Below are 12,675 nucleotides of genomic sequence, written 5' to 3' on the forward strand. Positions count from 1 at the left end.
ATTTGCAATTCACAAACCTCTTGTTGACCCTGAGGAGGTATTCTTACCACCACTTCATTTGAAACTTGGTTTGATGAAGAACTTTGTGAAGGCCATGGATCAAGATGGTGCTGGCTTCCACTACTTGCTAATGAAGTTCCAAGGCATTGTATCTGAGGCCAAAGTAACGGCGGGTGTTTTCAATGGTCCTCAAATTCGTCTTGTACTCACTAATCAGGACTTTGTAACGAGACTATCTGAGTTGGAAAGCGTTGCTTGGGATAGCTTTGTGGCTCTTGCTAACAGTTACCTTGGAAATTTTGGAGCACCAAATTATGAAGAGCTTGTGGACAAGATGTTGAAGAGTTACCGGGCGCTCGGTGCTCGAATGTCACTCAAGATACACTTCTTCCATTCTCATCTGGACTTCATTCCACAAAATCTTGGCGATGTCAGTGATGAACATGGAGAAAGGTTTCACCAGGAAATTGCCATCATGGAGACTCGATATCAAGGCCGATTCAATCCAAACATGATGGGCGACTGACTACTGTTGGACTTTACAGCGTGAAAGTGATTGCTCCTACAAATGCAAAAGTAAAGTTCAGAAGCACTTTTAATGTGATGTAAATAAAAACTTAAAGTTCATATTATTTTCTGTGATATTTTATAAAGTTCATATTATTTTTGGAGATTTACATTTTTTTATGTTATTTACTTTAACTTTGTATACCAAACTGTAACAGATTGTAACAAACTGTAAACTGTAAACATTTGTAACTATGTGTACCAAATAAAACTTTAAGTTCATGTTATTTTTTGTGACAATAAATAGACTTGTTGAGACTTAATCAAGAAATTCGCATGCTCTAAAGATGTTTCCCACACATTATGTATTACGTCAAGGTTACGTGATAGCGAAATTTTAAGGTCAGATTCGGATTCGTGGGCACCAAATTAGTTAGAAACAGTTGAAAATAAGTCAGAACCAATTTGGCTGTTGACCAGTGTTATTCAAGCTTTGCTCGTCATCCAAGGGGTTGGCAGGATTTTTTTATTTTTTTTAGTATACAAGGTCGAGGCTCGTGTAAGAGCTAACATTGATCACAAAAAGACAACTACACATAAAACATATGATAAAGGGAGCGGGAGAACAAGATGGAGAGCAGGGACATCGGGAGATCTGTGGGAGGGAGAGGGCTTGGGGGGAGGAGAGGTAAAAAAACAAAAAACACACGGACACTGCTAGGACTTCCAGGAAAGAAGTTGGTATTTCAAAAAAGTGGATCTGGGGTGAATTAACGGGGGTAGAAAAGATCAAGGTTTTGGATGGGGGAAGATAAGAGATGGTGGTGGATGACCTAGAGGATGGCCTAGAGGTTCACACACTCACCACTAAGCTGTATATAGCCTGAGCTTGAATCCAGACCCAGCTATAAACTGCCATCCCGGTGTTTCACAGGCACAGTGATTCGCCAATATGTGTACCATCCCTCGGATGGCTATCTCCCGCACCCTGAACGCATTACAAGTTCCCACCCTAACTCCTGCTGTGAAGGCAATGGCAAACCACCCAGTATAACCCCAGCCAAGGAACTGCTTCGGCAGCACCGATACTCTGCAACAGAATAGGGTACATCGGAGTCCCCCAAGACTACCTCGGACTCCTTTAAATAGGGGCTCATGAACATGTCCGATACGGATCTCTCCAATTATTGTACCTTTGTGATTTGTATGCCACGTGAACAGGTGATGGAGTACGTATGCGTTAACATTTACAACGTACAATAGCCGTCGTGCTTTGTTCACTCTGTTTTATTGTTGGATCGTTTGTGCAACGTGGACTTCCCTCTACCTGCGATCCAGTTTGTAGACTTTAAACTGTCACCTCATTTGCTTGTATTTTGACTATATGCCTTTATTTCACAAGGATACGTTTACAATTACACACAGTTTATACGAATACGTATATCTTGGATTGATATCGACATCCCCTTGCATTCACTTACCTTTTGAGTGTGCTATCACTCCACGCAATGATATTCTATTATACAGGTACCATTCGTTTATGGCCAGGTTATCTTTGGAAGAGAGCCACAGCTGAACTCTATGTCAATGCAATATCTATCAATACAAAGTAACCATTTGAGTCAAAATGAGTAACACATGATGAAAATTTCTACCTTTATCAAGGTAACATGTTCATGAGCCTGGTGTTGGCTTAGCAGCTAGGGTGCCAGCTTAGGATCCTAGGATCCTGGGTTCGAATCCCGGTCGATCGCTGAATTAACGCCAGTGGGGTTGACTCAGCCTGTCATCCTTCCGAGGTCGGCTAATTGAGTACCAGTTCACTGGTAATTCCCTGTTTGTCGTAAAAAGGCGACAAAAAGGGTTGGCGGCAGGAAGGGCATCCGGCCGTAAAACATTGCTTCAAAAAGGGGACCAAAAAAAGAAAACAACAACAACCACGGTGCCCGAAAAAGGCCAACCCCCGCTTGCGGGGAAAAATGGCCTCTAAAGGTTTGTTTTTTTTTTAAATCAAGGTAACAACTACTATCATTCAACAACACTCATATCATTAAAGAGGCGATACTACGTCATCACTGTCAAACTGCCATATATATATATATACATTAAGGTAGCTGCAGTTTTCTGTTTGTCTGTTTCTCTCTTTCCACCCATTGGTTAGACAGCTCTCCTGACTCCACCCACAACGACGTCATTAGTAGGAAGGCTGACGACAACACCAACTGGCATTTTGATTTTCATGCAGCGCAGGCCAAACACATCATCGAACCTGTCACATTCACAATAACCATGCCCTACCTTTACATTGATAAAACGTAAACTTCCGGGAGCATGTGAGGCAGAGCTTCCTTGCCTATACACCACCCAAGAAAGGGAGGGTTTTTCCGTGGAACGATGTTCCGCGGGTTCCTGCTCGTGCCTTATAAAGCACTTAGAGGCTCCTTACCCCCAGCCCATTAACCTAGTTATCCTCGTTATTCTCATACCACTGAAAATCCCTCATTTAAACATGTAACAATCACACGAGGGAGTTGCACTTCGAAGACAGGCTGAACAGTTTACGTTTTGTATCTCACTTATATGCCACATCTGGATCCAGACCTGAACGAAAATGTAATCAATCTTCCTTTCATCCGAATCCATCCACAACTTTTTGAGATATCTTGCTATATATCGTTTTTATCCCCATCTCTCAATGGCAAAGAATCAGTTGGAAATAATTGAAAAATTCTCATATCAGGATCTGGATCCAGATCTTCACCAAAATCAAATAAATTGGTCCTTGTCTCACACCCAACCTGTCCACCAAATGTTGTCCGAATCCGTCCATAATTTTTGAGACATCCTGCTCACCTACAAACTAACAGATGGACAAACAGTGTTGATAACACAACCTCCGGTTTTTTTTATTGCCACCTTCAGTGGCGGAGGTAATATGCGCATTTACAAATTTCATGAAGCCAAACTGTTATTGTTAAAATAGTAATCGTCTATTTATTAGGTATGCAAAGCAGTGGGATTAAATTGCGAAAAGGAAGGAAAGAGGGGAGAATATTTGAGAAAAGTAAAAGGAAGTTTGGAGAGAATAGCAGGAAGGGAAATGGGAGGGAAGGTGGATATCTCAGTGGAGTGGTGGGGGTGGCAGAAGAGGTCAAAACTTCAACCAATTGTTAGATTCGTAATTTATGAGTGGCTGCTAAGAATTCCATCTTTAAACATCATGAGATACAAGATCCTTATTTGTAACAAAGCAATTCCTTCAATAACGATAAAGACACTCATAGAGCGCACAGTCTCACATTGCGCATTCATTCTGAACAAAAATACCATCATCAACTTAACACGCTACTCTTATGGCCCATATACACATATCATCCATGCACACTATGTTGTCACATCGTTTCTTGTCGTTGACGTCATAAATAAATATACGTCATAAATTGTACGTCATAAATGTAATTCTTCACCAGCATCGTCATAAATCAGATATATGAAGTTTCAGATTTTATCGAGAAGGATTTCAGTTCAACCAATTATAGCTGGAATACCACTTCACCGATGACGTCATCATCATCACCCTATATACTTAATGGGGAGTTGATGACGTATGCCAAGTTTCATTTTTTTTTCGTTGAGCAGTTTTGGAGAAAATTATGTCCATTTTTTTCCCTTTAATTCAATATGGCTGCCATACCATGTGACCGATAGCATAAAAGTTATCAATAAAATATTCTCAACGGGGAGCCCCTCCTTTGGTTAAAGTTTCGCATCGATCGGACAAGCGGTTGCAAAGAAAAATATTTTTAAAGCGAAAATATTATAAAGACGTGGACACTCAAGTGCGCACACACACACACACACACACACACACACACACACACACACACACACACACACACACAAACACACACACACAAACACACACACGCGCGCGCGCGCACGCATTGCAATAGCCACAAAACCCATTTGGGGCAAGACTAATAAAAACAAATAGATGTTCTCATCTGCTATGGAGATAAACATAATGAACACGAATGATAAAGTGGAGACAACACAAACCAAATTTTTGTATACATATTTGAGCTTCGTGGAATATCTAGATTCTAGAACACAGAACAGAACAGGATGAATACAGTGGAAAAGGGGAAAACATTGTAGGGTATGAACAGCATGTTCGAGGGATACCAGAGGGTGGCATTTGGAGGAAGAATGGGCAAGAGAGAGAATGAGAGCAAAGGTGGAGTTGGGAGACGGAGGAAGAAGACACGAGGGGTGAAAAAGCTAGATGCAAATGAACAAGTAAAGGGCTGAAAGAACAAGAAGGGAAAGCCGGGGATGAAAGAGCAATGGAACAACTAAATGGGGAAATTGAGTAATGTGGATTCTATAATGGTGTGTGTGTGTGTGTGTGTGTGTGTGTGTGTGTGTGTGTGTGTGTGTGTGTGTGTGTGTGTGTGTGTGTGTGTGTGTGTGTGTGTGTGTGTGTGTGTGTCACCTTTTTCTCACAGATGGCCCATTTGTATTTTCGTCAAACTTTCTCACGTTCATCATTGAGTGCCGGGGAGTGTTTTAAGCAAATGATAAATTGAAATTTTTGAGAGCACAAAAGTTCGATTTTCTTTTTTGATTTTTTTTTTTAATTTCTCTTTCATGTATCAGGCTCTGTAGCAGGTGAAAGGTGATATTAAATGAACTCCGACCCCATTGCTTAGTGGGTTTTGGTGAAGTGTGTTATGCCTTGACGGGGCTATTTTCTACTCACTCAATAAGATGACTGAGACAGAGAAAACCACGTTCTTGAAGGCAGTTTATTTAATACTTGTAATATCTTGCTATCATCAGAGTTTTAGACCCAAGCAATTTGGATGTAAGTGAAAACTCACTTAGATGGACATATTCAGATTGTCAATCATACTGAAGTCCTGAAAGACTTCTGCAGCCTCAACCAAAAATTGAAATAAAAAACAAAATTTGATTTCTTCAAAATGCCAACAAGATTAGAACAGCACCGGGCAATGGCGGGTATCCCTGCTGGTCGGCAATAAAACACAATAACCTGCAAAATAAGAGGTGCGCTTAGGGGGGGTTAATGGGGGTGGAAATGATCATGGGTATTAATTAGGGATGACTTGAGATGGTGGTGAACAGCTGAGTTGAAGCCCTGGAGGAAAGAATGATATCGAAGAGACTGAGGAAGTTGGTTCCACGGGTGAGAAAAATGGAACACATGAGTGGAGGTGTGCAGCGATTCTGGATTTGGGGAATTCCACCAGAAGGGGGTGACCAGCAGTTTGTGCGCATCCTGCAGAAACCTGGGGGAAGGGAGAGGGGCGGAGCACAGAAAGGGCAGAGGGTACAAGACCAGAAAGTCACAGGAACCACCTTTCTGCAATCCGGGTGCAAGAGGACCAATATTTGCAAAAAGGGATTCACATTCAAAATCAGCAGAATAACATTGATAAATGTCAAAAGTTTGATCCACCATAGAAGCCCCTCCGACTCCTCCACTCTCCCTTTCTCTCTCTATCTTCATCCCCAACCATTTTTCTTAGCCTAATACATTTCCCCATTACTTCCCTTTTGTGCCTCCCTTAGCTATTACCACTCCAGGTAGATAGAATAACACACATGAACAGGTATGTTTTTTATTCATAAACCTAAACACTTTAGGGGTATGCTATGGCCGGGTTGGGACTGTGGGCACTCGACACGGACCATTGTGTGAACATGCCCCAAGGCTTCGAACAGAGATTCCCCGCTTGGCCATCCGCCCGGTGAATTAGTGAGAGCTTTCTTTTTTTTCCTCCATCAGGCAGACCTGTCAGCCGGCAGGAGACATTTGGCTGCAGATTTCAGGTTGTTTGGCTGCCGGCTAAAGCATTACATTACAGCCTAAACCGAAGTAGTTTGTGATGACAGATGGGTAAATGCATGCAGACCGAGTGTAAACTTAACTAAAACTGATGTGAACTTCACAATGATACCTGCCCGTTAGTGTACTGGTATGATCAACTTCCTGAAATTCCTCTACTTTTGGATTGCTGGTGTGTTGGTCTTGCTGCTGTTGCAATCTGTCTTCAAACTGCTGTTTGCTTTTGTGCGCATAAGGTGCTGCTTGCTGGAGCACGCCGTGCTCGGAAGAAGTCATCGAGCCGATTGTTCCACCTGCTTGCAACCTTTGTTAATACTAGGGCATTGCCCGTACGTGGGTGCCCGTTCCTTGCCAATGCCCGTACTATATATATATCTAAAATTATATCCCCCCCCCCCCTCTATTTACATGAAATGGTTTGGTCCATTCGCAACGACCACAGAACCCCCCCCCCCTCTATTTACATGCAATGGTTTGGTCCAAAGCGAACGGTTTGGTCCATTCGATGTGATTCGATGATTCGATGTGAATGGTTTGGTCCATTCGCAACGACCACAGAACCCCCCCCCCCCTCTATTTACATGAATGGTTTGGTCCATTCGCAAAGCCAAGCGAACGACCACAGAACCCCCCCCCTCTATTTACATGAATGGTTTGGTCCATTCGCAAAGCCAAAGCGAACGACCACAGAACCCCCCCCCCCCTCTATTTACATGAATGGTTTGGTCCATTCGCAACGGCAAAGCGAACGGCGAACGGCTAAATCGCCATAGCTCGGTAAGTACTTGTCCGATTAATTTCAAACCTTGAAAAGGCACATCCTCGGGTCCCCAGCAATATACCTGGCAAGTTTCAAGTATATCGGACCGGTAGTTGTCGAGAAACAGCGGTCACAGACAAACGTACAGACGTACAGACGTACAAACGTACAAACGTACAAACGTACAGAGATTACTGGAATTATAGATAGATGCCATATTTCTTGACATATTCCATAAGAGGCTTTATTATCAAAGGGTATGGGTTGAATTCAGTTTGGTGCATAATGCATCGTGCTTAGAGGGATATGTAGGGAGGGGAGGGGTGATGGGAGTGGTCTAAATTTCTACCAATTTGTGTCTGTAATATATACAGTGCTTATGGAAAGTCTACACCCCCTTTCAAAATTTTCACCTTTTGTTGCCTTATAGCCTGGAATCAAATGGCATTAAATCAGACTTTTTCCACCTTTATTTACACATCGAAACCCACAACTTCCAAGTGAAAAACAAATTCGACAAATTTCAGAAAATTAATCAAAAATACAAAACTTATGCGTTCAATGGAACTTGGAATCATGAATAGCATCAATAAACTGTGACTTTTGAACAATCGTACGAACATCTTGAAAATTTGGCTCGACGATCATCGACAGGTGGTCTTCATTGACAGGTTGGACATATGATGATGATGGTGTGTCGAAAGTAATTGATGAAAGAATATCGTGATGTTGTCAATGATCTGGTGCAATAGAGTTGAAATGATACTGTCAATTTATTTTGGTTCTGCTTGTGCTGGAAGTTGGGACTGTGTGTGCCTCAGCTTTTCCATGAGCCTCGACATTGTATACAAGTTACATCTGTCATCACACTGTGTGTAATGAAAACTCTCATGTCACCATAGGTTTTATTGACAAATTTATAATTATAATTATTATTGTAAAATGGCAAATATGGCATTATGTCAACAGCTTTTCATTTTTCATCAATGTTCTCCTCATTTCCGCAAGATACCTGTATCATCTACCTTAGTCTGCTTGCACCTTTAATCCTGTTTCTGAACTTCGCATTCCATGACACCCTCCCCAAATTATAAAGGCATCTACAGCATATTTTAACCTAAGCCAACCATATCGCATCCCGATTCTTGCAGGTCGTACATGTGGCTGGGCGACTCCGGCGCCGAGCGGCGTCGTCGGCCGGTGCGTCGCCCCTAGGCCCGGTGGGTCAGTGCCTCGGCATGGTGGTGGTGGCGCACGCGTTGCCACCCCCGACGCTCAGCGAGGTGCGTGTCGACTGCCACATGTTCGTTACCAAGCTGAGCCTCGACCTGCGCATAACATACTGTGAAAGCAGGTACGTATAACTAACCGTCTTATAACTGAAAGGCATCTCATACAAAATACAAAATCTCATACAAAATACTCATACAAAATACATCTCATACAAATCGGCAATGGCCTACCTTCATGAATTGAGGATTTGACTCTGGTACCGGCACACAATGGCCTACCCTCTTCAAAAGTCACCGCATAATAAAGAAGAGGGGTACACAAGATGAAACAGAAATGGAACAAACCAACTGACAACTAACAAACGAAAAGAGGTGAGGGAGTGGGGTGAATTTTTTTTAATATAACCTGCAAAAGGGAGTGCTTGGGAATGGGGTCATTTGGGGGTAGACAATATCATGAGTGTGGATGGGGGATGATGTGAGGTAGTGGGGAACAGCCGTCTTGATGCCCTGGAGGGAACAATGGGCTTGAACAGATTGGGAAAGTCAGTTCTTACAGGCGAGAGAAAACAGGAACAAGCTAGAAGGGCACTCGGTAGAGTGCATACCTCCGCCAAGCTGAACAGTTTGTTTTGTATCCCACTGATAGGCCGGATCTGGATTCGGACCAAAACCAAAATCGAATCGGCTTGTTCTTGTCACCTAACCAACACCTCCACCAAGTTTAATCATAACTCGTCCATAACCTTTTTAAATATCATGTTGTATGTATCGCTTTTCACCCGATCTGTCAATGGTGAAGAATCACTTGGAAATTAAATAATTCTCGTATCCGAATCCATATTCAGATCTTTACAAAAATCGAATCGATTTGTCCTTGAGGCACACCCAATCTGTCCACCAAGTTTCGTCCAAATCCTTCCATAACCTTTTGATATATCCTGCTATACAGTATGTCGGTTTTAGCCCTGTCACTCAATGGTGAAGAATCACTTAAAAAATTATACTAGCCGGATCCGGATCTGGATCTTCACTAAAATTGAATTAATTCTTGCTTGTCAGACACCCAACCGGTCCACCAGGTTTCGTCCAAATCCGTCCACAACTTTTTGAGATATCCTGCTACATATAGTTTTTGGCCCTATGACACATAAAAATTAACTAATTCTCGTAAACACATTCATATTCAGATCTTCACCAAAATCAAATTGATTCGTTCTTGTCACACACCCAACCTCTCCACCAACGTTCGTCCAAATCCGTCTACAACTTTTTGAGATATCCTGCCATGTATCGTTTTTGGCCCTATCTCCCAATGTTGAAGAATCAATTTAAAAATTCTCATAGCCGGATCCGAATCCGGATTTTCACCAAAATCTAATAATTTTGTCCGTGTCACATACGCCACATCCCTGCCAAATTTTGTCCGAATCCGTCCACAACTTTTTGAGATATCTTGTTCACAGACAAACAAACAAGAAGACGTCATGCAGAGCACGGTACTTGCAAATTCCACCATTCCTCCCCCAAAAAAGGTTACAATTGATCCAACAAATTGTCCATTTCATCAAGATTAAAATTGACTGTCTTGATCAAAGCTCGGATCAATAGGATGAAAAGTGACGATTTTTTCAGATGAAAATAGATGATATTAGAAGTTTGACCTAGCGTTGACCTTTGACCTTTTGAGCTCAAAAAACAATTTAATGACAATATACAAATGTTGTTCACTTTTCAAGTCAATCGGATGAAAAATGGAGATTTTACAAATCTGACCTCCAGGTGACCTTTGACCTCAAAATCAATAAGCTTCTCAATTGTGACGACCTCTACAGCTTGGTGAAGTTTCATGACGATTGGTTGAGAATTGTGACCTGTAGGCGAATGACAAATAGACAAACAAACAGACAGAATAACAAATGCAACCAACCAATATACTTGAAAAATCTTCGATTTTGCAACTAACATGAAGACGTCATGCTGAGCACAATACTTACAAAATGCACCCTCCCAAAAAAGGTTGCCATTAAAATCACAAATTGTCCATTTCATCAAGATTAAAATTGATGATCTTGATCAAAGCTCGGGTCAATAGGACGAAAAGTGACGATTTTTCAGATGAAAATTGTTGATTTTAGAAGTTTGACCGTGAGTTGACCTTTGACCTTCTGACCTTAAAATAGTTGGTTTCCCAATTCAGTGAGGGACTTTACAAATGCTATTAAATTTTCAAATCAATCGGATGAAAATTGACAGATTTTTGGATGAAAATTGATCATTTTAGATGTTTGATCTTGAGTTGACCTTTTGACCTCAACAACAGTTGGTATACCTATTCAGTGAGGCACTATGCAATTGCTGTGTAATTTTCAAGTCAATCAGATGAAAATTGACGGTTTTTCAGATGAAAATTTATGATTTTGGAAGTTTGGCCTTGAGTTGACCTTTGACCTCAATAATAGTTCGTTTCCCGATTTAGTGACTCGATATACAAATGCTGTTCAATTTTCAAGTCAATCGGATGAAAAATGGCTATTTTAGAAATTCGACCTCCAGGTGACCTTTTTTTTTTTCTTTTTTTTTTGTATACAAGATCGAGGCTCGTGAAAGAGCGAACATTAATCACACAGAAAGACAAACAGACACACAAAACAAATAACATCGGGAGCGGTAGACAAGATGGGGAGAGAGGGGGAAGGACACAAACACAACATTTGAGAGCAGGGACCGAGAGACATGGAGACATCGAGAGAACTGTGGGAGGGAGAGGGCTTTGGGGGGGAGGCATGGGAAGGGGGTGGGGGGGGGGGGTGGGAGAGGTATAAAACATATGGACACTGCCAAGACTTCCAGGAAAGAAGTTGTAATTTCAAACAAGGTGGATCTGGGGTGAATTAGTGGGGGTAGAAAAGATCAAGGTTTTGGGTGGGGGAAGATAAGAGATGGTGGTGAACAGCTGTTTTGAAGACCTGGAGGGAGGAGTGTGATTGAAGTGAGTGTGGGAGTTTGTTCCAGAGGCAGGAGAAAAGAGGAATGAAAGAGTGAAGGTGAGCAGAGAGCCGAGATTTCGGCAGTTTAACCATCAGAGGGTGGCTGGCAGATCTTGTGCGACCTGTAGGAATATTTGGGGGACAGAGCACAGAGAGAGCTGGGGGAGCAAGGCCGGAGAGGAGTCGGTAGAAGACAGAAAGACCACCTACCTGCCTGCGGTGAGTGAGTGAAAGGCCCTCAGAGATAGCTTCATCGCGGGAGATTCCAATGATATAATCAATAGTCTTCTCAATTGTGACAACCTCTACAACTTGGTGAAGTTTCATGACGATCGGTTTAGAATTGTTACCTGAAGGCCAGTGACAAACAGACAGACAAACAGATAAATGAAAAATCACTCATAGAGCGACACTTGGCAAAAGAGAACAGTGTAGAATCGCACTCATGAAGCATCCTTTTTACTCAGTAAATAAATCAAATAATTTGTGGTTGAATTATGTGACCTTATATGCAAATTGTCTTCAAATCTTAAGTTAATTGAATGAAAATTGACAATTTTAGAAAGTTGGCCTATGTTGACCCTTTGGCCTGTGTTGACCTCAAAAATAGTTGGTGGTTGGTTTCAGTAAGCTGGGATGCAAATCCTATTCAGATTTCAAGTCAATCGGATGAAAATTGAGGCTTTTAGATATTTGAAAAAAGTGGTTGACCTTTGGCCTACGTTGACTTTTTCATTTTTATTTTGCATACAAGATCGAGGCTCGTGTAAGAGCTAACATTAATCACAAAAAAAAAAACCGGACACACAAAACATACAATAACGGGAGCGGGAGACAAGATTGGGGAGAGAGAGGGAAGCACACAAGTACAACAGCAGAGAACAGGGATATCTTGAGATCTGTGGGAGGGAGGAGGCATGGGAAGGGGGCGGGTGGGAGAGGTATAAAACACATGGACACTGCTAGAACTTCCAGGAAAGAAGTTGGTATTTCAAAAAAAGTGGATCTGGGGTGAATTAATGGGGGTAGAAAAGATCAAGGTTTTGGATGGGGGAAGATAAGAGATGGTGGTGAACAGCTGTTATAAAGACCTGGAGGGAGGAGTGGGATTGAAGAGAGTGAGGGAGTTTGTTCCAGAGGTGGGAGAAAAGAGGAATGAAGGAGTGAAGGTGAGCAGAGAGTCTTGATTTTGGCAGTTTAACCATAAGAGGGTTGCTGGCAGATCTTGTGCGACCTGTAGGAATATTTGGGGAACAGAACCCAGAGAGAGCTGAGGGAGCAAGGCCGGAGAGGAGTCGGTAGAAGACAGAAAGA

The 12,675-nt window shown here is 42.1% G+C and overlaps 1 protein-coding gene across 1 annotated transcript in view; it reads left to right on the forward strand.

Moving 5' to 3' along the window:
• The window catches only part of LOC137437607 (neuronal PAS domain-containing protein 3), a gene marked incomplete at its 5' end in the record, with an annotated part of 383,205 nt that overhangs the window by 342,252 nt on the left and 28,278 nt on the right, over window positions 1–12,675 (forward strand). Inside the window, one exon of the mRNA XM_068132076.2 lies at window positions 8,291–8,493. Within this exon, the coding sequence (XP_067988177.2) occupies window positions 8,291–8,493 (203 nt within the window). The remainder of the gene's footprint in view (window positions 1–8,290; window positions 8,494–12,675) is intronic.

Source organism: Myxine glutinosa, chromosome 12, assembly GCF_964187855.1.
Source record: "Myxine glutinosa chromosome 12, kmMyxGlut1.1, whole genome shotgun sequence".
Classification (NCBI taxonomy): domain Eukaryota; kingdom Metazoa; phylum Chordata; class Myxini; order Myxiniformes; family Myxinidae; genus Myxine; species Myxine glutinosa.